The sequence below is a fragment of the Ixodes scapularis genome, unplaced genomic scaffold (genome assembly GCF_016920785.2).
Source record: "Ixodes scapularis isolate PalLabHiFi unplaced genomic scaffold, ASM1692078v2 PGA_scaffold0__279_contigs__length_252992795, whole genome shotgun sequence".
In the NCBI taxonomy this organism is placed as follows: Eukaryota; Metazoa; Arthropoda; class Arachnida; order Ixodida; family Ixodidae; genus Ixodes; species Ixodes scapularis.
This window is the reverse complement of record NW_024609835.1, coordinates 240,297,669-240,325,251: the sequence shown is the minus strand read 5'-3', so window position 1 is coordinate 240,325,251 and position 27,583 is coordinate 240,297,669. Positions and strand designations below refer to the sequence as shown.

The 27,583-nt window shown below is 46.1% G+C and overlaps 1 protein-coding gene across 1 annotated transcript; it reads left to right on the top strand.

Annotated features, from left to right (window-relative positions):
• The first annotated feature begins 66 nt into the window (after positions 1–66).
• Positions 67–27,583, top strand: LOC8027634 (protein CNPPD1). Its single transcript, XM_029972680.4, has 7 exons — positions 67–321; positions 420–516; positions 576–660; positions 10,036–10,285; positions 13,524–13,585; positions 15,202–15,319; positions 26,013–27,583. The coding sequence occupies exons 1-7, from the start codon at positions 256–258 to the stop codon at positions 26,460–26,462; spliced, it is 1,128 nt and encodes a 375-aa protein (XP_029828540.1). The 5' UTR covers positions 67–255; the 3' UTR covers positions 26,463–27,583.

Below are 27,583 nucleotides of genomic sequence, written 5' to 3'. Positions count from 1 at the left end.
TGGATGAACACTTTGTTTTAGGCGGTAGCTTGCGCTACCTAACATAACAACTTCTAAATGTTCTTGCGTAAATGAATGTTAATGATGATGATGGTGGTCACATGGTACACATTGCAAGCTTTCCGAATAGTGTTCGGGCGTTCGCTGTTCGCCGTTTCGAGCAGTCTCGAGTTCTGCGGGTCGCGTCATCGCGTTCCCCTGTGTCACGGTGTCGTGTGTCGTCCATGAGCCGGAGCGCGTCGTAACGCCGCAACGATGAACCTGCTTCGCGTTCTCTCGCTGCAAGACGACAGGGGCGAACTGTTGGGACCGGAATTGCAGGTGAGTGTGCCCGCACGGCCGTCATCGGGCGGGCCCCCGCGCTGGCGGCCCACGAGACCTAGCCACGAGTACGAACCCGACTTGACGCCGCCCCGCAGGTGTTCCGGGACCACGCGGACCTGTCGGAGCGGATGAGCAAGAGTTTCTACTACGGCAAGCTGCCTACCACGGACCGACCCTCGCTGGCGCTGACTGGTAAGTCGAGGGCTCCGTGTTCGGGCGGGCCCGCCGAATGACGCCCCGCTCGTTCGCAGGGATCGCCGTGGAAATGTTCTCCAAGGTGCTCCCGAACGACGGACTCGAGCTCCTCGACATGCACTACGCAGCGTCGGTGACCAGGTGCGTGCGAGCTCTTTCCCTGGCTAGATCGAATGCGCGCCAAAGCCTCACCATTCCTCACGATGAAGCGCGGGTCCATATCACAAGAGCGAATGACATTTTAGCGAACGGCGACATTTGAGCGAATGGTCGTTTTAGCGAATAACGGGGGCGCGCGTTAACCCATCCGTCGCGCTGCGCTTTACGCCGCTTCGCGGCGACAGTCTTCGGCAACTCATTACGAAAATGTGAACCCATTTGGCCCACCCGAAAACGCCGCTTCGCGGCGTCCGACTATTCGCTAAAGTGTCGTTCGATGAAACGTGGGCGTTCGCTAAAACGTCATTCGATCAAGTGAGTGCCTCCCATGAAGCGCAGCTGTAGCTACTAGCCATATCCCAGTCAGCAGTCCAACGCTACTCCGCTCCCGAAAGTCACATGGCACTAGCACTGCTTTTGGATTAGCTTCGATGGCTAGTGCCTGCGCTTCAGAGTAAGCTGAACGGGATGTGCCGTACTTGAGGCTGCAGCGCCACGACGTTCGTGTAACTGAGACCCGAGAATGAAAAAAAGAAAGATGCTAAAAAAGAAGTGGATCCACGCACACGCCTTGTGAAAGCATCAAAATAGCGGGGATGTTACCGGTTGTTACCGGAAGCAAGGCATTCCCGATTTGTAACCTTGCGGCCCATGCTCAAAGAGCCCGTAGGATTTCAGTCCACCTGTTTCAACAAGCTATTCATGAAGGCCCCTTCGATTTCAGCCGATTTGGATTGAGCCCATCTTCTAAACGCCCTTGTCGTTTCGTCTAATTAGCGAAATGTTTCTCGGAACACCATTCCAGTTTGGTGTGTATTGGACACGTTTCTTTCACTTTAGTGCATCCTGAAGACATGCTTTTGTTCACACCGATTGTAAAAAAAAAAAAGACAAATGTGACGTGAAAGAAAGAGTTGCTATTACAACTTTATTTTGTCTCGTATCTTTTTTGTGCACTATTAGCAGTTGTGGGAATTCGCATATGCCGCCGATTCGCCATTTCCCACGTGGGCTGTCAACAACCCGAGTCCAGCCTGGTTCTTTCACGGGAGTGGGATTCCGCTCCCCGTTTATTGGTGCAAAAACACAACGCTACAAAACACTCAATCTAAACTACAAATACACCCGACATTACACAAATATTTACAAACGCACGTTAAGCCCAAAGCTAAACACAAAGAAGGCCCCCAGGCCTCGTGTCGCGCGATTACCCTAGATCCGGTCGCCACCCACTTGCCTGTGTTTCGGTCTCGTCCGGAGTTCTAAGAGGCCTCTCGCCCCATGGCCCACCGAGTATATCTCGATCGATGGGCGAGGAGGTTTCTCCTCGCACGCCTGGATGGATGGATGAATCCGGCTGAGCCCTTCGGATCGGGCGGTAGCTTACGCCACCTAGCCATTTTGTTTACCATTTAAGCTGGATGGTGCTGCAGGCGCCACGGGGCGCCTGCAGCGCCATCCAGTGGCTGAGAGAGAGCGGCACGTCAAGAGCCAAATTCGAGATCCCAATCGACCCCGCGGCGACAGGACCATGTGATCGTGTCTGAGGCGAGGCAGCTCGTGGCAAGTATGCCAGAGTGGTTTGATGGGCGCCCTCGTGAATGCACGGTGCGCCATACAGTCCATGTTCCATTCAAAATGTCAAACCAGCTGCCTGTGTAGGAGCGCTGCTGATGTTGAGTAGTCGCACGTATGCAGATGTCGCCTCTTTGCAAAAAAACATGATCACATTATGTCACAAACTGAGTATGTTTATTGGCTGTTGTTTTAATTTATTTATACTATGCAAAGAAGAAAAAAAATGTCAGTCTATCTTTTCAGAGTTGTGCTTATGTGAAGGGGTAAGATGACAATGGTCAATAGAGGAAGGTTGTTTTGGGAGCAGGTAGAATGAAAATGTTGTTTTTTTAGTTGAGCTGAAACAGGAATGTTTGGATTTAGAGTGGGCTGAAACAGCTCCCAGCTAAAGGGCTGTCCAATTAAGACAATTCGGAAATCGTGAGATGACAGAACTTCGTCAGAAGTTGAAGTGGTTCAAATCCGGCAGTCTGATGTCTGTTTGACCACTACCAAGCAAACATGGCGATTTTCCACCTCGTTCCCTCTGCGTTTCGGTGACCTCTGTGCTTGTCAGACTTGACGTCTAATGTCACCTGCCAATACTGTCCATCTGTTCTGCCGGGCCCTCGTATCCTTGACCATGTTCCAAAATTTACGTGATCTCACTCCAGGGTAGGGGTTTTGTACTTTTGAGTTCAAAAACCTACCCGCGTCCAGCACTGCAAGATTTCAAACATAGCCCTTCCCTTTCGGCACCTGAAGAGCAGCAGAGGCCTTGAGCGATTGCCTGACAGCCAACAGAGCCTGTGAGTGGCTGTCCGGTCCCATGTGATGAGCGTACTCAAGACCTTAATGAAGAACACAAACAAACTTTGACAAAAAAATCTTTCCTCTTTGCAAAAAAAAGAAAACAACAAAAAACGGACAGAAGCTGATTGTTGCACGACTTATGTCTGAGTTGTGTCGCCTCACAATTTCTGAGGTGTGCTGTTTGGACAGACCTTAACAAGTGCGATGAATGCGCTGTGATCTCGTGCTTGTTGGGTAAAGTACATCTAAAAAGCACTTCAAGTTAAGTGCAAAGTAAATTGAGATTATGTACTATGCGCCTCATACTTAATGCCGCCACGGCATTTGGCGTTTTTGACAGTCCCTGCGGTGGCAGATTGAACTATCGAAGCATGTTTCGGTTCCCGATTTCTATCCCATCCTGAGAAGGCATCCCGAACGTTATGGTGAAAAGTTTAACTATAAGTAGCCGATGCGAGCGCAATGTTTGGGAATCAAGTGGCGGCATTAAGTATGGGGTGCACTGTACTTTCAGTAAAGTAGTAAGTACACTGGGCACAATGTACTTGAGGTAAGGTACTATAAATACAATATATTGTCAAAGTAAAGTAGAAGTACTTTTTAACACAATTTTTCATGTTGCCTTTTCATCCCTTAATCGGTAATGGAAAATTTTCGGAAATGACGGCGAATATTGAATAAACTAGGGTGGCCACAGTGTAGTTGTTTTACTCTCACTGACAAACTATTTTAACAGAATCATCCTATAAGGCACTTTATTCTATCTGTCCTATTGGTGGCGTGCATAAACCACAGGGGCGCTTCTCTTGCTATCATCATCATCGTTTGTGACGTCGCGGGTAGGACAGACTGTGCGAATCGGGTCACACTTTTCGGAGGAGCAGGGAGGGACAGGGGTGTATCACTGGGGCGTGCATTAACCCCCCCAGGCTCCCCCCGCTTACGCCGCTTCGTGGTGACAGTCAGTGGATGTCCCATTAAAAAATATTAACGTATTTGGCCCACCTGTACATGCCGCTTCATGGCGCCCCTCCAACGGTTGAAGCCCCGCTGTCCCCCGTTGCACCTCTAAAAAGTAATTTCCGAAGTTCCGCACAGATCTTGGATCTGTCGGCTGCTCAGCTCGCTTCATGCGCTGTTTGGGTAACGCGCAGCAAAGCCGGTTTCACGCGTTGCGTTTATTTGGTGAAGTGATATTTGTAGTAAGACATTTACCAAAGCTTGAAAACGAGGCGCGGATAGTTGTGCTAATACACACTTTTGGCACCGAGGTGTCCGAAGCACTAGGATGGTCGTGGGCTATTCTCGTTGGCTCCTCTCTACCCAGGTACAAAAAACTGGATAATGAAAGTTGAATATCCAGAACATCTACCAAGGCGAATAGGGTATATTTTTTTTATTATGGTTTGGACAAGATAAAACTAAGGAAGGAACATCTCATCAAATTGAAAATAGGAAAGCAAAATTCGAGAGCCTGTCGCATATGTAGTAAACACTTCAATGAAAGTGACTTTGTGTATCCTGTTGGCTCTAACATGTTCTGCGAGTGGTGGTCTCTCATTTGTTCAAAGTTGGTTCCTTTTTGAATTCGCCCGGTCGACGTGTCTGTTAAATCTAGTAGGTCGATGACACTTCAGCGTCTCAAAAAAAATTAGATATACTCCTGCTATGAATTACTCTCGTTTGTATGTTCAATTTTGCGGGACCAAAAAATGGCACTTAATGCCTGATTCTTAGTAAAATTGTAAAGAGCAAATTAATCAATTGCCTGAATTTGCCGGCCATAGCCGTCGGTTTAAGAAGTTAGGAAAATTTCTGCTCTCCTTTCGAGCGAAAGTCTCGATTTGACAAACTTTCTTGCCACGTATTCTATACGGGTCGAGCTAAGCGTCAGCAACTGTCAAGTCGCTTTTAGAGGCGTTGGCATCAACGAGCTCAATTTAGCTAAAACAAGTGTGTGGCGATTTGCACAACACTGTGCACATGTGCACAGCTAAGATAACACCCGTCATTTACTCTGGTGAGTGCAACACCTTTTCCTACAGGAGCCTCTACAGATACGAAAAAACAAGAATCATAGGGGCTGTGAATAGCCCTGATACACGCCGCACAAGCCGTAATGCGAAGCTCGAGGCTTGAACATTTTAAAGATTCTTTTAATATAACAAAGCAACTTTGAGGCGCTGTTATTCATTAGAAAGATCACCCGTGAAATGATCATACATGTTTCTTTAATAAGTAAACCGTATGTAATCGGCGTAGATGCAAACTAACATACCGTGCTGTTACATAGTGTGTCGTCTGCTCACGTCCCACCAGCACCGTCACAGGAGAGCGCTTGGTGGCACTACCGAACATGATTCATCCGCTTGAGTTTCTGATGCGAGTAGAATATTCCTCCCAGTACTGCTTCAGAATTGACAAAACATTATTTTGCGATACAAATTTAACAAGATCAAATTTGGGGAATGTATTGTGGAGTCGGGAGTTGTCATTTCCTCACAAAGTACCAGAAAACTATGCTTTTAGTGAATTACAAGAACATACTCGGAGAATGTACTTCAAGTAAAGTACAAATATTTTAAACCTACTTAAAGGGGTATAGAAACAAAAACTGAAATATTCAAATTTTGTTCGGAAATGAGTCAAGCACGACGGATAATAACAGTAAATGATTATCGCCGGATTGTATTTTGAACGACTGGCTCTATTTTTCGTTCCAAATGGTGCACTTGAGCAAGCGCTCGAGGAGAAGCAAACGGAGAGCGCGATGCGTCTTGGGATATCCGGCCCAAACAAAAACAGAAAGAAAAGATTCCCTGCATTGGGGACGTAGCAAGGCTGGCGTGGTTATGAGCTTTGCCGTTGGTGGCGTTGTCAGCGTTGTGGTGGTGTCAATAACGTCAACGCCTTACAACCGAGCCGTTCGAAGTACCCGCGGGGTGACGAGCGTGTGGCTGACCCAAGGAGCACGTAGCTTCCACAACACTGTCAGCTTAGGGCTGAACGGGGTGGAAAAAGCAACAGGCTAATCTTCTACGTGGAGGATGGCTGTATCCGGGTGCACAAACGAGGGTCTGAGAAAGAGGGGAGTCCCTCCTTTCCGTCTTCTTGGACTGTTTGGTACAATGCGCTGGAGGAAAGCTAAGAAGGAAAATTAAAATGCAGTGATGGAAGTGCTGCGCCAATTGCGCCAAATTGCGCCAAGGACGCAATCCTGCTACATGTAACGCCAAATCGTCATTTTACCGAAGAATTACGCCATGCCTGCGCCGAGATGAGATGTAGCAATAAAAAATAGAAATTGAAGTCTTGTCAGAGCGCGTGGCGGTACCGCGATATTTTCCGCGGCGCAACTGTTACGCAAATCGAAACTGCGAGGGCGCATTATCATCATCATTAAAAGGAACAACGTTAGCAACATCTGAGACCAAAGCCGCAGAGGCAAAGCGAAGAACCATCCCACTGAGCAGCCTATCTAATAAAATAAAAAAAAGGCCGAGCTTGTGGATGTTTTCAGTGTTGGCCCGCCCTGCTCCCGTGCGCTAGCTAACACCGAAGTCAAAGCTAGCGGGAGCCCAATGCTCTGTGCATTCCTGACTCGCGCGTGGGCTCGTGCAGTGTCGGCACCGTTACGGGCTCCATGCGCACGCTTGCAGCTTCGGCTGCGCTCGCACCGAAGCTGAAATAAAATATAGTTGAGTTGCACCAAACTCTGTATGTAGTGCTGGTAAAGCCTCATCGTCCTTTTCGGAGAACAAAGCACTGCGCGACTCGCGCGTCTGCGGTGTCTGCTCCGCGGGTGTCGCTTCTCTGCAGCGCGTCGGCGCATGCCAAGGAGCGCACTCAACTGGTTAACTCGCCGTGATCCGATTGTGACTTCGCCAGCAGATCGAAAATGAATCGAAATTTTTGAAGCGAATATCAGATACCGCAATATTGGAAGCTGCTGCCCGAAAGACAACTCTAATCTGAACTAAAACATTCCACAACAGTGAGGGTCGTTAGATGCTGCTGCAGATACCTTAAAAGAAGTGCAGGCTGATAAAACTAAATATCCTGTACCATCAGAACTCAGTGTGACATATTTAATTGTATTTTTTTTTATCTGACGAGCAGATAAACTGAATTTTAAAAAAATGTTTTTTTGTGTTTACTTTGTTGAATTTCATATATCCTGTCTTAAAAAGGCGACAGGTGCTGTGTTGCAATAATAGAGATGGGCTTTATATAGCAATGCAGCATTATTTCATCTTCCAAGTAATAGCCAACATATGCCGGACCCTGCTCCAGAAGGGCCACTACCTGCTCCAAAACAACATTTAGCCTGCTACAAGGCCTGTTCCAAAAGGTCAAATTGCACTTCCATCACTGAAAATGCCAAAGAGCGGCGCTGCTCCGATGGAGCTTGCTACGTCATGACTGCGTAGAAAGTTCCCCAATGTTGCTAGATTACCTCCCAAATAGGCTCCACATGCATCCACCTGGTGCGCATTGAAAGATTGTTTCATTAGCTTTAAAATTAGTTTTATTGTGCCTTTCAATGAAAGACTGGTATTCTTGAGGTTATGCTGCAACATGCAACACATTAAAGCTAAACAATGAGTGCTGGAATTTCGTTTCCCTACCCCTTTAAAGTACCGGTATTACTTTAAGTACAATGCACTTAAAGTACTTCCCAACACTGCATTTTTAGTATGCAGTCTGTGTTAATTCTTATAACCTTTGACTGCACTCTCACTTACTGTGAAACTGAGTGTTGTTGTCGGCAAAGGCTGCAGATCTTTTCGGAATATGAAGTTAAGAAAAAAACCAACCAACATATTCGTTTGAAAATTTTTGAGCTTACTATTACATTAAAAAGTTAGACAACTTTCTAACTTTTTTTGGTGAGAGGTTCTACAACTTCTGAAATTATTCTACTAGAGGGTGTTTTCACTTCAGATTGTACAATGATGGTCCGGGTCATATTTATTATAATTTTATACAAAATATGCGTGGAAGTCCTTGGGAAGAGCATTCAGCTATATTTGAACATTGTTGCTAATTTTATCCCGGGGATATGCAATTTTGAAGCTTGAGGCATGGAGATTGCAAAGGTTTTACTATAACACTTTTCACGGTCGTCAATTTCACACCGAAGCATGCACATAGTAATAATTTGTCCTTCTTATATTATGAAAGGTTTACAACATGTACACAAAACATTAAAACTAACAATGAAGATATATATGCAAAACAAAAGCTACGAAAAATATCAAGTAAACACGTTTTAGAGACACATTTACACCTTTATGTAAAATGGTGCAAAATATATCAAAATTAATGTCCTTAAATGCATTTCGTGAATATCTAGAAATGACATGATTAGGCATATTGTAGTTGTGTTAAGGGGGGACATGGGCCTAAATATTAAATTTTTTTGAAAAAATTTATTTTTCAATTTTAAGGTTTTCAGTTTTATAAACTTATTATACACTCTTACACCAAATTTGATAACTATACCCCAAATAGTTACGTTGACATAAAATATTTTAACACATTGTGAGGCAGTAACAAAGTAAAGGAGTTCAATGTTCAAATGCATTTTTCTCAGTTCCACTTTTTGTTGCAAAATTCATACGAAGGAATCTTTTGTTCGAAGGTAAAAATATTTGGATATCACTATCAAGATGTTTCTGAACTGAAATTTACTGGGGAATTGGGCTATCTACTTTATTTTGTTTTAAGATGAAGTCCTCAGTGATAAAAAACTAAGTTTTAAAAAATTGACATAAGACATATTTTGAGGTAATAACTCTTCCTGAAATATTTACATTTAGGTTATTAAAACTAGATAGCGCGAGGTTTTATGTACCCCACTTTATATTCAAGCAGTCAAAGTGATGCTTATTAGCTTCATTTGCATATCATAGATTTCTTAATGAAAAGTGACATCATCTTATGCAGGTATGCAAATTTGTCCTAGGGAGCTGGAAGTTTGCACAGTACACCTACATCTGAAGCTAAATCTCCCCTGAAAATTTCATTCCAATCACTTCAGTAGTTCAAAAGTTTGACCTCTAGCCAGTGTCCCCCCTTAATAATGCGGAAACACAGCTTTTAAAAACTCGAGCTTTTATTTCTTTTCAACTCTTCTTGATCATCTGCAGTATCTTGAACTTGGGATGGGAAAACTTTGGGTATAGCATATGACCTCCAAGGGGAAAAAGATAACAAACCTTCACTCAAATTGAGTTAGTCACTTGTCTTCGTCATAGGGGCTTTGCCACATGACTTCGGCTCCAAAGAGACAATTTCTAGAACTGGCGGTGCTGCTCTATCGTAGGGTCTAGAAAGTCATACTGTCCCTAGCTTATCTTCAACAAGCAGCTCAAGAATGTTGGATTTTTACTTAAAACAGATTTGACGCTATGGCACTGAATGAGAAAACTATTAATAACATTGAGGCAATACAATAACATGTATATACATACAATAACAGAGCAAAGCATACTTAGCTACCTACAATTAGTACAAATTCTGCTTTGAGAGTTTCATATAGTTAAGGGAAAAAAAAAACGCTGGTATATCTCAATATATTTGTATAATATAGAGATAGAGTTAATGCTAGGACTTGCTTATAAAATATTCTCATAATTTCTTTTCGACTAAAAGCCTTGAAATCAACATTTGTTTGTCATTTATATTGTACAAGCGGAATGGGAAATAAAACACCGGTGTTTCAGTATATTTGTATAATATACAGATAGAGTTCATGCTATGTCTTGCTTTTAAAAATATTCTCACAATTTCTTTTTGACTGAAAGCGTCGAAATCAACATTTTGTTTGTCATATTTATTTTGTACAAGCAGCCCTTGGTATGTTAGTGACTGCAATGGTTCAACGGGCGTGGCACAGCGTGGCACTCGTTCCGGTGGCAAACATTTGGGTAACGTCCGAATCGTCCGGTTGCACGTGAATACGGGGGTGTCTGGCATCCGCAGGCGTGCGTGCATCACGCCATGCTCCCTGATGCTGGCGGTGGTGTACCTGGACCAGCTGCGGCACCGCAACCCGGAGTACCTGGCCTCGGTGTCCCCCTGCGAGCTCTTCCTGGTCTCGATGCTGGTGGCCTCCAAGTTCCTCTACGACGATGGCCAGGAGGACGAGGTCTTCAACGGCGAGTGGGCCGCCTCGGCGGGCATGGACCTGCGGGACCTGAACCTGCTCGAGCGACGCTTCCTCGACGCCCTGGTACGCGGCGCTCCGAAGCGGCGCTTCTCCGACTTCTCTGTCCCGAGGAATCCCCGCCTTCCTAGCAGCCAAGGAACGCTTCCTAGTCTTGGCATCGGTGCAGCAGTGCAGAAGCTGACAGACATTAGATGTAGATAGTTGGAAGTGTCTGGCCCTTAGATATACAGAAATTAGTTGCTCAGATCGGCTAAAACGGCACTTAAAGGGATGCTGAACCGAAATTTTGGGGGGAAATTCTTGGTCGCAATGGCATACATAGCATGTCCTTCCAAATGACGTTGTTTTGAGCGATAAGGCGTATAAAATTGAATAAACACGAAAAATACAATTTTACGCGACCCCTGGTGAGCGTCGTGGAAAGCTCGCTTCGTGACGTGCGCATTTTCATTCGCCTCAAAAGGCAGACGGAGCCAAGCCAAGCCAGGTGCTAAGCAGGGTGGTGTTTGTTATTGTTACTAGCACCAGCCGCTTTGAGAGCAGCCGCCGAGCGAAGAATCAAGGCAAGCACCAACGAACGAGGAGAATGCGCGGAGGCACCAGGGGCTCTGTGGGCGCCGAGAATGCACACGTCAGTTCCGCTACGCCTGCACTCGGAAGGACTCGCTCGTGCCGGCGGCTTCCGGCCGAGGATTCGCTCTAAATTCAAAGAAATACAATAATTCGGGCCCCATCCGTCTGATTGGATATCGTTTTTAGGTACAGTACCATCTCGTGAAGCCCGCTCGGGCAATAATTATGAGATTTCAAATACCGGTTCAGCATCCCTTTAAACTGGAAATAGGCATTAGGGGCAGCGATGGTCGAGGAAATTTGGGAGTTTGGTGGACCTTGAAGGATACTCTTGGGAACCCAGTTTGAGAACCCATGGTTTCTCAAACTGTCTGCTTGGGGAACGCGGCTGTTCCCCAAAGTACCCCCGTGAAGTCCCGAACTGTCAAATTCCTTTGGCCATCCTTTCCCCTAAGTAAAGCGTCCTACCGGTTTAAGCACCATCTTGGCAGATCGTAGCCATTCATACATGCATTGCTACAAACAAAAATGCTTCCTAGTATGTGCATTGTTGTTTACAAGTTCTGTGGGCTTCTGCACCGCCCGATTGCATCAATGTCGAGATTGGGAAGGGCTCCTCGATTGCCCGTTCCACGTACCGTAAATGACTCTATTTTTGCGGGCTCAATGTCGCAAATTTTGGGAAGTGAATTTCAGAAGCTTTTCACGGGCCCGAAAGTTTGCGATTTGGAGTTGTGCATCATGGAGGGACGTGTTTGCGAGACTAATTCTTTGCAATATTTCTTGAGTCGCGAAATTCGCGAAAATTAGGTTCTTGCAAAATTTAAGTTAATGGGGAACTCTCGAGATCAAAGAGTTTGAGGACCTCTGACCTAGAAAGCGGTGCATGTGCCTCTCCCGCTTCGACATCGTCGCTAGTGGATCTACGCAGCACCGCCCTGCTCTCGTCCGCATTGCTGCAAGCACATCTCACAGCGTCTTTCGACAAACCCGATGCTGGCAGGTACCATTGCTGAGGCGTAAGACTGTCGCATTGCAGCGTACTGTTGCCGAGCTTCGGTGGCTCGTTTGCTGCTTGGGGCGTATCCGAGATCCACCAACAGTGACGTGAGGCCTTGTCTTCTGTTTGGCCTTGCCTTCCTCACCCAGCCTCGCTTGGGAGGGGGACCCACATTTTGATTCCTCTTTTTTTTTTCCTGTGTCGCAGTTTCTTGGGTTTCTGGAGGTGACAAAACTGAGTTGCGTGGCCGCATTGTGTCGTGCGCACCGAGTTTCGCTTGGTGAATTTCTCTGTCTCGGTTATTGGTGTCGTCAGAAGGTGAAGACAACATCTTCACCTTCTGATGAATTTCTATTTTATTGGAATTTTGAAATCTAACTGCAGCAACCAATTTTTGCTGGCAAAATTGATAGCGTTGCCTGATAGCGGAAATTTTTTTTACGACTGATTACCGAAAGCTGTGCAGGAAATTTAATGTACCGCATTTTTTATTACCCATAGCTTCACCTGATAAAAGCGAGTTGCTACAGTGGAGTGGCCAGTATTATGTCTTCTATGATATCTTCATTATCATAATTTCCTATTTTTTCTTTGAAGTACTCAATGGGATGACACATGCCTATATGGTTGCACTTTTTTGTTATTTTGATTTTAGACACGCTTTAAAAAAGATTTAGAATATCTTGTTCTTTTATATGTTCAAAGTTAGACAAATGGTCATAATATGGAAACTGAAATAGTGTTGAATGGCCTAAGGTTTCAACCTTATGCGTCATTCAATAACCCCGCTGCACTCTTACACATGAGTTGCATGTGACCATTATGAACAATAAATAGCACAAGGGTCAGACAAGGACGCAAAAGTGTGATCTTGTCCTTGTCTTGCCTTCGTGCTATGTATTGTTCATAATGCTTACCCAACTAGACCACCTCAATATTTTTGCATGTGACGTCATCACATCACTTCCTACTGGTTCTCGCCAAGAAAGAGGCTCGAGGTACACCTAAGCACTTCCTATGAGTTGTAAATGTGAAAGCATAGACGCCGCTCTTCCGCTCCCTTCTTTCGTCTGCGGCCTACTTGCGTTGACGGTCAAGTGCTTGCGCTGACCTTGGGCGTGGAGCGGTGGAGCCGTTGCCTCGGGGACACGCAGTGCCATGGGGGTGGCAATCGTTGAAACTGACTCGTTGCGGCCAATGGAAGCCTCGTTGACACGTGCCAGCCAGTGGGACTGAAGCCGAAATCCATCGGCTTTACTTTGCTCCTTTGGGATCGGGGAAACAAGGTGCCGTTTGGCTAGGTTTTTCGCGTCTGTTCATAGCTGGGAGCTGGCTTCACTTGTAGAAAGGATTTAAGGTGCCGTTTGGCACAACTTCAAAGCTGGTGACGTCGGCTAGCTCCATGGGGCAGTTGTTGTTTTCGCATTGAAACGTATGTACGCTGCAGATAAGACGCACTCACCACTAAGGCCACGACAGTGGAAGCTGATGTGACGTCAGTGCAAGCGATGCATAGAAAAATGGCAATTTTTTTTTAGTAAAAGCGGCCGTAGTTATTGGTCCACAAACTTAATTATAACTTTTATTAAGCCTGAGTAAACAGATTTGTCTTTACCTACAGTGGTCCGTCTACTATATTTGCGATTTCAATTAGTTTCGAGACAAGTCAGACTTTTTGCGAAGGCCGGTTGGCGCCATACCGAATGCCTCCCAACTTTTTTCTTGCAGGACTGGAACCTCTATGTGAAGCCCGAGACATTCACACACGTGCTCGAGGGCATGGAACATCGGTAAGACCAGTGTCTCGTCTTTGTGCCTGCCCGCAACATATTTTGTTGCACCCAAGGTTAATTTTTTTCTCATCGACAAAACTTGTAATCATGGCCTCCAGCACTTTCCTTTTGCTGGAGTGAAGTGGTGAACGATGCCAGTTGGTAGACGAGACATGAGCAAGAACTGCACAGAACTCAAAAATGAAAGCTGAAAGGAAAATGCTCAGTGTGTTGGTTGTGCATGTGCCTTTCCAATCTTTTCTAGTTTTGTGTGCTTCATTATGGCATTAAACAAACATAAATTTTGACACTTTTTTTTTTTTGTGAAACATTTTATTTGGTTTGAGTTTCACATTCAACACTAAGAGTGTTGAATGTTTGGCATATTTCTTCTTTATGGTCTGTCTGGGTGGTTTTGTTGGCTTCTCATTAGGCACTGTTGCATTCTGGAGAAGTGACGCCTGTATAGTGGGCACTGTGCATCGGGCAGTCTGTGCTGCTTCTACAAAGCTTAAAAGGAAATGAAAGCACTTTCTGCGATAGTCTTTTCATGGTTTTAACTCAATCTATGATCTTTATGCATCCTAAAAAACCAAACATTACATTCATACGAATGCTTGAAGGAATCAAACATTGAGGACAGCGACGGAAACAAGACTTTTTTCATATAAGAAGTCCTGTTTCTGTCGTTGTCCTCAATGTTTTCTCTTTTCAACTATCCATATCTATTCACGAACACCCTCGTTTTCAATTATTACGTTCATGTGTGGCCGTTTTTTCTATAAAAATCTGTATTGAAGATATTACCTCGGAACTATATCGCTGACTCCGAGGGGTGTTGTCGAGCGAGGAGAAGCCCTTGGATGAATGGATGCGGCTGAACCCTCGTAATCGGGCGGCGGCTTGTGCCACCTAGCCAAAGCTTCGAAATCCAAGAATTAACTAATCTCCCATTAAATTCTGATTTAATGAAGAGAGGCAAAGAATCTGTTGCCACTAAGCAGCAGCATTCATCTACCATTCTTTATACGCATAGGTTACAATCCGTGTGACGGTGCTTTCTGGTGTCTGCGACAGTCTTCAATACTGATTTTAATAGAAATCTGCCACGTATGAATGTATTGTTTGGTTTTTTAGGATGCTTGGAGCCCAATGCTCAGCTGTCAAAGAACCCGTGAACTGTTAACCTGGAGGGATGCCTACGGTAGAATGGGCGTCTATTGTATCCCCTTCCACTGCCGTGCCACCGACAGGCAGGGGCGGATGCAGGAATTTCCTGAGGGGGGGGGGGTCAGGTGTTGGTCAGCGTACCATACGTTTAGGAACCTCCCCCTCCCCCTCGTTTCACGTCCTAAATTTTACACATGCAAAGATCAAGAGGGGGGTCAGGACATCTGGACCCCCTTCTAAATCCGCCCCTGCCGACAGGGTTGTGGCAGGGCATGACACGGGTGGGACATCGTTGGGCAAAAATGCGGGGAACATGGATGGGGGTGCAGTAAATGCTCCAGTTGGAGACGCATCTCAGACACCGTGGTTTCGTATCCCTTCTGCTCCGAGCCAGTAAATGCACGTTTCCACCGTGCAAGTGGGGAGCCACTAAGAGGCATGACACGGAGTTCTTGCCCTTGCAGGATAGCCTACCTGGAGTTTTGCAGACGAGGTTGGTCCACGTACACAGACATCTCTGCGCTGAGTAAAGGTGCAACGCTAGGGCACTGCTGGCTGCTCGTCTACGACGGTGTCATCAAGGTGAGGAGCATTTCCTGCTGAATGGGAACAGGTCGTTCAGCTCTTCAGAAAGTGACACTCTTGTCTGAGCACGTGTGCCGGCGGTGCATCCGTCTTTTTTTTTTTTTTTTTTGTCTTCCCTCTCTTTTGCTTGAATGAAGTGGGTGGCATGTTTCTGCAAGGTTCTACCAGTTGCATTTAGTTTTCGCACCCGTTGCAAGGATATGTTTGTTGTGCCGGAGATTGTGAATGGAACGAGACAAGTGATCTTACTCCGACCAAGATTCGGAAAGATGCACAAGAGCGGGGCCACAGGTTGGTGCTTACGTTAATACAACTTTCCAGGCAGCAATGTAGGGAACTGCCTTGCCCTCGAAGAGACTTGTGTGCAACTTTTACGGCAACTGCCGTTACGGCTTCTTCCCACCACTGGAAATGACATCTGTTGTCGTTGCAGCCATAGTTGTCAGCGTAGGGCGTCCGTCTTCAATGTCTTCAAATGCTCGAAAAAGATTGTTCGCCGTCGTGGTGTTCTCGAGCTGGGTCTGCCACATGTGAAGCGGGCGCGTTACCACAGGGCTTCGCCACAGCTTTGAAAATCTGCTTTATTGGCATTTCATAAACACAGTCCGTACGTGTCTCAAGTAGTGACCACTAGATGGCCACAGCTGCTGTGACGTCACGATAGAAAATTCTTTATTGTGACTGTGACTGTACTGCGGATTCACGAAAGATTGCTCATTTGTTTGGCGTGTTTTCCGGGTGGTATAATTGGGAGAGTCTTTCTTGGAGGTAAATTTGAGTTGTAAATTTGGCATTTATCGGAGGTTACTTCCCTTAATTTCCTCTGTCTTAGAAATATGGCATTCATCTGAGTTTAATATGTTGTTCTATTGGTATATATTTTGTATACACAATATCTCGTAAAACGCCGGCCAAATCGTTCTTGCGAAAAGTTTGCATCTCGGTGAATAAGGTTGATGTCGTATTGGTCTCTGCCAAAAGTGCCCATTTAAAAAATTTAATACTGTTCGTTGCTGTTAGGTTCTTAATTACTAAGTTTATAGGTATGGATTCATTTTGAAACTTGTTGGGCATCGTCGAAAATTACTAAATCCACCCCATGATAAAGGTACGAAGCATGCCAGCCTTTTATGGAGCTCTGAAAAAATGCTCAATGTGGACGCGTTTTCAAGATTCGGTTTTTCATCAAAACGCACCTCCATGCCAGCAGTTTGGCTCCCCCCCCTTAGCCAACATCTGTGACTGGCGTGCACCCCCACTCATTCCTTGCATAACGGAGGTGAACCCAAGAATCCTATTCTTGCAATGCCGTTCAAGCAGCGCATCCATTAATTTCTCCGGTTTGCACCACACTTCCATCCCCAATACAAGGGAAGCGAAGTGCTGGTTGCATGCTTTGTCCACAGAGGTGCCGGACCACTGCCGTGAAATTGCTTTTAGTAGAAGCCGAAACCTATAATTGCACACTGATTTTGTGTTTTTTTGAAACATTGTAAAATGTTGCGCATGCTTGATGTTTTTGTAAAGAGCACTGCCCTGGTGGTTTTCTATGATACCCATAGAGCTTCTAATTGAAACCATGCTTTTAAATTCGGTCATTTTAAACGTAATTATACTGAAAAATAATTAATAACCTAATTATACCAAATGCTATTAATTTTTCTAAATGGGCCCTTTGGCAGAGGCTATATATGACATCAAAGTTTTTCTGCATGATGCATACTTTTTGCAGTAGTGAATTGGCCCATATTTTATGAAATGCCATGTTTAGCAATATTATTATACTGTTGCTAAAATAAAATAAAAATAAAAAGATTGGGAAAAAACATTTAATGATGGAGCCTCCTCTCAGCAACTTGTTTTGTTGTCTTTGAATGTAACCATGGGCTTCCAGGGAAGCGCCACCTGAAAGAGGAGTTCATTCTGACTGTTTCTTGGTAAAAGACTGTTACGGGTTTCTTCTCAGGATAAGGTTCGCCATGCATGGCCATAGATTCAAGGTCCCAAAACTTCTGCATGGCTTCAGATACATCTGCACTGTCCGTTGTGGCCTTCAGTTTGACTACTTGTGTACGCTGGATTGCAAGTGCGGAGAGTTCGGTTGGACTTTGTATAATCCAGCCAAGAGACGTCTCAATTGCTCAAAGTTTTCTGTCGTGTCTCCTTACATGGCCTGTGACGAAATCTAACGGCAGTCCACACCAATCAGGACGTCCACGCCTGTTGGTTCATCATGGTCACAGAAAGAGTCTGCTGCCATGTATCTTATTGCTCCTACCGTAAAATACCGAGCATGGGCCCATGTCATATTAAGGGCCCACCCCCTATTTTTGAATGATCTCAAAAACAAACAGAGGACACATCAACCCCCCCCCCCCCCTTTTTAGGCAAATTTAAAAAAAAATATGTGAAGGACATGGCAAGCGCCCAGTCGCCGCGGACGGCCATTATCTCCTGAAGTTGAAGCGACCGGCACTAGTTCTGAATCACGACAGCGCGGGCGAAGGACTCCGGCGCAACACGGCAACACTCCGGCGCCACGGGAATCGAGGTCAAATGGCAGAAATAACAAAAGATCAGGCGGGCTGGTTTACAAAGGAAGAGAGGCAAGGGCACGGTGGCACGAGTGAAGCAGTGAAGATACACTACGTTGGAAAGGAGGATCTAGCAAATGGAAAGCCGCACGGAGCTTAGCGCGTGTGCTGCACACGTGCCGTGTGCCCGCGTGCCTCTGCTTCCGCTTGTTGTTCGGTGGTTCGGTTAGTTCCGTGTTCATTGCGCTGCATTGCTTCCGTTCGCTCGGTTCGCTTGTTTGGACGATGCACTCGTATACGGTCACTAGGAAAGTCAAAGTTGTTGAGTGGCATAGGCGCCACAGAAAGAATGTAAGCCGGACATCGCGTGAATTCAAGATTGACCGTAAAAGAGTGCGCGAGTGGGACTCAAAATACAAACTGCTCCTGCAACAGAACCACCAAAGATCACGGCTCAAACGCAAGCTGAGTGATGGGGCGCCAGCCTTCAGTAAAGAGGTTGATGATGCCTTATCATCAAATGGCCGCCATTTTGAATTCGGTGGTCGGGCCGAGCAAGGGCCCACCTGACTATGCTATCCTTCTGCATTTTTGCTCTCGGACCTAACAAGCGCCCATCCCCGAGTTTTCCGCGATTATCCCATAATTTTGAGTGAGCGCTTGCTCGGTATTTTACGGTAGTTCGTGACATACTTCTTGCTTTGGGTGGGGTAGTCGTTGACCACAAATCCTACTCGTTTCGAGTACTCCCAGATGGAAAACTTCTCAATTCTTATTTTCAAGTGCTATGAGAACTCTGCAGAAGTTTCTTTCTGTTTATTGTCACCGAACGCTCCCCATGTCCGTCGCTCATTGTCCAGATGCTTGCATCCGCGTATTCGAGACAGTTCTGTGACGAGTGGCCTCTCACTGGTGTCGTTGAAAAGAACTCTCAGAAGAATCCGTTGGTGATGTCCCAAGCTCCAAACTGTCGTGGCCTTCAGAAGTACAGTTTTCTCGACCACTTCAGTAACTGTAGATTGCAGGGCGACTGAAGTGGGAGAAGTCTCCTTTGTTCGTTTCTGGACCTTGCTTGAAACGCTGAATCACACATGGCCGATGCATGTTGTCTGATTGAGCAAGAAATTGTTGAGCGAGAAATTCTTTACTCTTTACCTATATTGTTTAGCAAGATTATTTTCTTTGTACACCTGAAGCACCGTTCAGCACTCATTGAGATTTTTCTTTTCTCTGTAAGAACCATCTTTGCTTCGCACAGTTCTATGTTGTGGTCTGGTGACTCGCAGAAAAAACAACTCGATCTGTCTGTCTGCTGTAAAAGCATTGAGGCCGTTCCTCTGCAATGCCCTAGTTTAGTCCTGGGATTTAGAGCTTGAGCTGCTGCTCCACCCTCTTTACCTGCCGTTTGTCTTGAACTTTTGAATTCTGTTTTTCTTGTCGAGGCTCTTCGTTCTCTACTTTCAGCTTCAATATGCAAGAATCGCGGAGTGCAGACAGTGTTTTCATTGTCGTTGTTCCTGTGCTTGCTCGTTTTCTTCGCCAAGCTGTGTTCATTCCAAATATCTGAGCAAAACTGTTCCTTGTCTGAAGGACTTTTCTGTTGAAGGTTGAAGGACTCTGGAATCAGCAAAAGTATCAGGGGACATAGCAGTCATAAATTAATCTTTTGTACACCCCTAGTGATTTCAGTTCACGTATCTGGCCTGTAGGTCATCAAGTAGTCGCCGGAGCCCTCAAACATCTTGCGCAGAACGAATTGGCTGTCGTTCCTCTAGTTTCATCATGTGGTCATCCACAAGCAGTGCCTTGTCGCTGTATCGTGTCCTCAGGATACATCTTCGTAGCAGCTTGCTGTTGGTGGCAATCTGGGGATTACTGCTGTACCTTCCCCTGACAATGCAGATCTGAGGTAGTGAAACTTATCGGCCGATGACAATTCTGAGTTGTTCTGGATGACCTGCTCGAACTGTTCCCAAAAGGGTCTCCACTGTGGATGTTGTCCATTGAACTTGAGCAGTTTGAGATTAGGCAGCTTGACTTTAATTGTTTCAACAGGGACAACGTTGCCAGTTGCACTTGATGGCTCTCGTGTTCCAGCTCTTCCCTGAAACGTCCCCACTTCAAAGGCAAGTCTTGTGTAGTGGGTGACGATTCGGTCATTGTATTTGATGAAGCGAGCTTATTCTTGTTCCGCACCACCCACTGCCAGCAACGGTTCGATGGCAGTATTCGTTTCAGTCAGCTGACTGTGTTGTGCGTTGAGACGAGTCAGTAAGGTGTTGAACTCTTCTTCAACTAACACTTTGTTTTGGTAGGCTGCATCCAGGGTAGCTAAACTTGTCGAGCACAACTTTGTGTCCGAAAATTGTGGAACACGCTAATTGGACTCGCGCGACACTGACGTCAAGCCGAGCGAGGTGTCAATCATCCAAGCTCTCTCGGTGCTCAAATTCCAGCGAGAATGTAAAACACAAAGTCGTAGCGAGCTCCATCGAAGCGCGTGTGAGCAACATCGTGGTGACAGCCGATTGAACGGCTGCACTGATGACGTCTCACCCGAGTGTCCCTACATCCCTACGCCGCGTTAGAGTCAATGATGCGTAGATTGTACCTAGGCGGCCGGTAAATACTCTGAACTTTCTCGTCGCAAGATCGTGGTTTGTGGAAGTTATCGGTGACGACAAAGTGACGTTTCACAACTTTGGGCAGGAGTTATTTGAGGCCAAAATCTTCGCTTCGGAATCGAGGCGAAGATTGAACTTTGTGATATTGTAGAGCCGTGCGCGGTGTACGCGGGCGGCTTTATAGAGCTCATCTTCCACCACTGTCAACAGCGCCACGGGGGTCACCCACAGGCGGTTTGTGTAAAGACGTCGGTAATGTCTGAAAGATGAGGGGAAACGGGCGATAACAAAAAAAAAAAAAAAGCCGAAGAAAAGGAAATAAAAAAATTAAAGGCGTTTACAAATCTTTGTAATGCGAAATTAGAGCTCAACTCTTGAGGAGGAATAAGGGAGGGTACAGAGAGGAGGTTATGCACCTCCCCCTCCCCTCTTCCTCTCCTTCCCTCCTCCTCCCATTCAGTTTCTCCACTAAATTTAGCGGGGAAAAGGACATCACATGACAATCTAGCGGAGAAGTGAATTGGCATTGAAGTCACTTAGCTGAGAATCGAATTGGTGTTGAGGTCATGTGACGTCAATTTCGCGCTAAATTTAGCGGGCCGGTTACGCCGAAGGCGACGCCGACGCCGCGAAACCCGGAATCAGGCGCCGAAGAGCTGCGCTCTAAAGAAAGAATTAATGTACGACCAACACGCACACACACACACACAGGCACGCACACACAGAGGCACAGGCACGCACACAGGCACACACATACACACAGGCATGCACACACACACGCACACACACAGGCACATACGCACGCACATACAAATAGGAGTCTCAAGAAGGGCCGTAGAAATTGTTTGGGAGAGAGAGAGGAGGTGATGGGTGGTGAAGAAGGGGGATATTCCGTTCCCCTAATACTTTATTATAACTCTCTGAAATGCTATGGTGGTTCGGGGCTGGGGCGATACCCCCCCCCCCCCCCCCCCTTCCACCCTTGTGCCCCTTGCCCCCTCTTTCGACGCAACTGGGGGAGGGGGGGCTAAATCCTCCCCCCTCCCCATCCTCCTGTTTCGACGACCCTGCTTAGAGGTGTTCCAATGAGCAATGACGAGGAACAGCACAGCCTGCAATTTTCAAAATAACGGTTCAAGAGATTCTGGAATTAAAATGGCTCGTGTTCCATGAACTCAAGAGTGGCCATGACAGACTTTCAAGCAAAAGACTCGTGCCAGGGCACGTATATAGTGTGCGGGCGCGTTCAGTGACTTCATTTTATAGTTGATACCTTTGACGATGGAGTCAGGATTATCAGCTGTGAACGACAAATTTGATGGTGCGTGTTCAAATCGACGATGTCCAGTTTAGTGTCCTTGCGTTCTTGAAGCATCACCGCCAATATTGACAACCTGACATTGCTTTTATTTCCTTATTTCCGTTGATAAACATACTTAATTCCCAACTGACTGATCTTCGAGTATCTACCATAAAATGATTTTATCCCGCCGATGTAGGGACAAGTGCCCGGAAGCGAAATTCGCCCAAAAGTGGACAACGGTAGTCGGCTGATTGTGACCTAGCCACGTCGGGCTACACTTTGGCCAGATTCGAAAGGCCGAGATGAATCAAAAGAACAGCAGGGATGCTTTTTAGTAAATTCCGCTTTATCGGCGGAAATAAGAACGATACCAGACTATCAACTTCGACAGTGTTGATTTTAAAATGCAATTCCCAAGCATCCATCGTGCTTTTTAGAGACCATCAAACATGACGGTCGCAGCTGATAACCTTTGTTGTGACGTCGCACGTATGAGCCACGATCGTCTCCGTGCACTCTCTAGTGCTGCTCTTGTTCGGTGCCTAGGGAGGCGTAGGAATTTTTCGTCCCCTGAATGAAAAACGTCATGAAGACAGACGGATCTGCGGGTTTGTGAGAAAAGAAAACTTCGCGGCAATCTTTCGGCTCCTCCCCCCACTATGTCATAACACAAAGAATATTTTTGTTGACGAGTTTAGCGACCCTGGGGGGGGATCCAGAACTCTGTTTTGGGGGGGGAGGCGGGGGGGGGGGGGGGTGCTGAAAATTTGTAAGGATACTATTCTTCCATACATACAAAACTTGAAAGTATAAAACAGAGAGGACGAGGACGGGAACAGGACATCTTTCATTTAGCAACAACATAGAATGGCACAACGATAAAACCGCCCCCCAAGGGTCTCAACGTTCTCAAAGAGGGAAAGGAAATACTAGTTATAAAGGAAAGGGAATACACTAAAAGAAAAGTTTAAAAAGCGCATCAGTAATCTAGTTATTTTTCGATTACTTAGAATTAACCTTGGTCATTGTCAGTGATAATGCGGAATTATTCTTGTTTGCAGTCCAAAAAGGGAATTGTACTATAAATATAAAAGTTTAAAAAGCTGTAGCGTCACGACGAGGTGTCAATATTCTAGTCATCTCTGGTGTTAAGAATTCGACCTCTGTCTTTGTCGATGATAATGAAGGTGCAGAAATGTTGTTTTTAACAGTCCCCATGGCAAATGACTCGATGAGTCATTTGCCATCGAGTCATTTGCCATGGGGACTGTTAAAGGTCCCGGGTTTTGTCACCATAAATGTCGAAACCAATTTCGTCGAAGTGTTGACGGCTAGAAATTCAAAACGCATCTTTACTCACAGGCAACCGCGTCAGTCCGACCGTTCGGTTTTGTTCACGAGTACACAACAAGAATACCGCACGCCCTCACATGCTTTCTTTAACGGCCTCAATCTTTCGCTTTAGTCCTGTACGCTGAAGTTTCTTTGATTTGGGGTGCTTGCAGTAATTTATAATTTATTTTGTTTAGAATGCCTCAAAGTTTGTAGCCGGCATGCCAACAACAAGATTGTGTAACCCTAGTTTCGTTTTTACGGTAAAACAAAACTCCTCACTCTGGGCTTTTAGTCAATTATACCAGATGGCGCTATCTATTTCATGGCGTTTCATTCATGTCGCATGCGACAGATGGCACTGATGGAGTTTGCCGGATGTCTGGTTTCGGTTCAATCACGTTTGGTAGTTCAGTGGCGGTTCACTGTCCCATTAGGCAGATACCACGTGGCAGATATGAGCTACAAGGCATCGCCGAGACAAGAACCGAGAATGGCTAAGAGGTCTTTTTGTCATCACACCTCCAGCGCAAGCTTTCCACTTGACAATTTCATGTCTCCTGATCTTCCAACATGCACGCACGAACCAATGCATGACGGAATACGGGTGCATGCTGGGTACTAGGCATCGAAACGAGAGGCTGCCGCCATGCTCTTGTCCCATCGGGCACTTTTGCATCATCTTCGTGAACTGAAGCCCCCAAAAAAATAAAAGCAGTCGCCCTAAAAAAAAAAAAAAAACACGGAAATCATTTGTGCTTGAATCGAAAAGGGACACTCTTTTCGGATCTGATGGAGCATGTGGACTTCAATGAGAGCCCCAGCTGGCTCTCACAGTTTGCTGGTAAATGGGCATGGATTGTGGTGTCAGAAAAGAAAACATCAATTTGTTTCTTAAGATTTCGAAGGTTTCGTTCACACACTAGCGGTGCGGGTGCCGACTAAATTCACATACTAAATTCATGCATGCATAAATCACATTTTCGGCATGTGAGCACTTGGGGAGTGCAGTATCACGATAGTTCTCTGGATGCCATTACTTTAAAACTAGGTTTACCAAATTTATGCACGAAAAATGCCACTTTTGATTGAGCAAAGTAATTTGCAGCTGTATTTTGTTGTAAATAAGACACCAAGGTTTCTCCCAGTGCCTTCATACATCTGTTTGTGCTGATGTTGAGGCACGAAAGTGCTACACATGTTGAAGCGACATGCATATTGTAAGTCCCAAGTTTTACATAATGCAGCACACAAGGAGTATCACTTTAAAAGGCAATATGTCTCCCATAGAGATGCATAAGAGACTAAACCCGCAGCAGGTCACTACTGGCCACTGGTTGATTCGTCATTTCGTGGCACTGGTCGACACCAAGGCGACGAGTGGACTTTACCTGACAGTTTTGAAGGGCACACTGCCCACACCTGAGGAGTATGTCCTATGTGATGGCTGAGAGTAACGTAAAGTGTCCCTAAGCCGACAGTTTGGTACTTTAGCCCCGTGTTCCAGAAGATCAGCTGTGGGGTGGCCAAAACAATATGCTTTTTGTGTAAGGCTCATCAAGATATTTGTCGCTGGGAAAAATGAACCACTTGCGTTAAACTCTTATTTTTAACTCTTTTTGTTCACATTCTGCCCACTGAAAAGCACAGCGAAAGAGCTCAACTATGCATGTTATCTCACTACCCCACCGCCTCCTTCCGCACGATAAAGTCCGTCTACTATGGTTGCCGATGGTCAATAGATGGAAACTCAGCTTCTGAAGCCAGCTATAGCCACGCTACCTTCTGAATGCTGTCCCCTACCAACGCGGCAACGCTAGCTTGGGCTTCAAGCCAGGCTGCCAAACAGACCACGCTGCGTGCAGTCACCCCTCACTTTGGTTTGCTTTGCTTGGGCAAACTTTTAACATAATCTCAGGCCCGGATGTGTGCAAAGCATAGGAAGGATTTTGCTAGGCACCTGCTTTCCCCTCTCAGCGTCGACCTCCATAGCAGCATGTCCGACCTTGGCTAGTGCTGCGCTCTAACGTTTAGACGAGATATGGAAACTGGTACCTCCTGTTGCTGGCTCCAGACACTGTGTTTGTGCGTTCCTCCATAAAAAGATATTCTGTTGCCATGGTAACACTGACCATAGCAGACAGGCTCGATCGTGCAGAAGGAGACGGCGGGGTGGCGAGATCTGGTGTGTAGTTTTGCTCGTTTGACATGCTTTTGTATGGACCTAATGCAGATGGCTGATTTTCTCCGGTGCCCAAAATTGTGATGAGTCTTGCACGAAAAGTATGTATTTAGTTCTCAATTTGGATGATGTTTATTGTACTGAAACATGGGGCTATACTGCCAATCTGACCATAAGTCTTTCTATATCACAGCCGTCTCCCATATTGGAGCACACGAATCCGAATTGATTAAAACTTTCCTGGCGAATGTCGAGTGTTTTCCAGATTCCTTCAGTTATATGTGGTAACCTAGAACCCTGAGTATATTGTCAAAATGCTAAATGCACCAGGAAACATCTTTTTTTTTCCGAGCCCAGGTGTTCTAGTGTTCTTGACGTCCCCACAAGAAAGTATTCTCAATAGTTGTTTTCTCAAATCCAGCATTTTTTTGGCAGTCTGCTGAATGTTCTGCATCATATTTCACTGTAACTGGAGCGTCTGCCAGTTGGAATGTCAAGGACCTCTGTTGCAAAGCATTGGATTTCTTTGCTGGGGACCAAAATTGGTTTCTTCGTTGCTACACTAAGAAAGACTAACTTGCCTCTCTGAGTTTCATTTCCTTTGGGTGAATGTTGCCCCAGTTTGGCTCGCTGTGCTGCCAGGCACGGAACAGACGGGTGTGCCATCATTGCATTGGCACAAGCATGAGGCAGACGGGGCATTTATCTCTTTCAGGTGATGGTGGTGTCGGCCATTGCCTACGTGGCGGCAACCCTGACCCTGTTTGGTTCGGCGACGCTGGTGCACAAGCTGGCCAGTCAGCCACCGGTTGCCGTTGAGACCAACAGTAGTGTGGCACCAGTGGAGTGCCCCCCGCCATGCTGGGCAGGATGCGGGGCCGCTCCACTCCAGCAGGCACACCAGCAGCCGTACCAGTGGGCACAACAGCGGGCACATGACCAGCAATATCGGCAAGAATACCAGAATATACTACAGCAGAAATACCAGCAGGCAGATCAGCAAGGATACCAGAAAGCACACCACCAGACATGGCAAGCACATCAGCAGACTTACCAGCACACACACCAGCAAACATACCAGCAGCCATACCAGCAGACATACCAGCAGCCGTACCAGCATAGACACCAGCACTCACATCAGCATCTTCTGGGCCTCACCTTCTGACCGGGGGAGCCCCCTCGCTGGCACGCACAGGGGGGCTGGGGATCTCGCGTGGGTGTGCGCAGCCCAAATTGCACCCACCAGTTTGCTGGGCCTGGCTTTAGGTAGAGAATGCTTTTGCCTTCTTGCCATTGCCTAGACTGGATGCATACAGAATTGCAGCATAGGGAAGCCATTGACATGCACTTGACTTGGTAGATTGAAACTCGTGCATATCGCCAAATACGTATACTCTTGAAAGAAAAAAAATGCTTCAACCAAACTATTCATTAGTGTACTTGCCTAGGAAGGGAAAGGGATTTTTGTTGTCTCGGATGCGATGAGACAATGCTCTGCGCCCAAGCATTTTCGTTACCAAAGGAGATACATGCACGTCCATTCCACTTTTTATGAGGTCAGGACTCTACACTTCTCGTACTCGGGCATTGGCATCTACACAAGGCAGGACTCGATTTGTGCCAGCACTGGCACACGTAAAACTGTGAAACGACGGCACAATATAACGGACACGGCTTCGGATCCCCGAAGCTGAAGAAGCCTTGGGAATCCGAAACTAGAGCTTGAAGTATTGGCCAAACCGCAGCTTGTTGGTGTGGCCGCACTTGACTGCTCAGTCTCTTCATTCCATAAAGGGACCGAGAGAATGGTGTACCACACTTTGGCACACCCTGCTCCTCGGGTCAGTCACCATAAGCTAAAAAACCTTAAAATTAATCAGGATTTTAGCACAGCCTTACAATTAACGCGCAATATTTGTTTGTTTTTTTTTCCGTGCCATTGTTCGTGTTTGCCGGGACTACACCCACACTTGAAATGAACCAACTTTGAATTGGTTGCCGAGAGTGCACCCACACTTGATATGAACCAACTTTGAATTACGGGGAGTATACTGTACTTGCCCCTAGAGTGTAATAGCAATGGGAGCTTTGCGTAGCTTTGGTGTACAAAGGTAGAGTATATGACCCATTAGCATGGGAGATGCCTGCCTGTCGGTCTGGGATAATGGCCGTGGTGCAATCCTACCCCTTCCTCGGCACCCATCGTTCGCACCTGGATAAATGCACATTTTTTACTCGACTGTCCGAAATAAGCTTGTTTTGGATGCGAAAATAAAACTCTCAAGC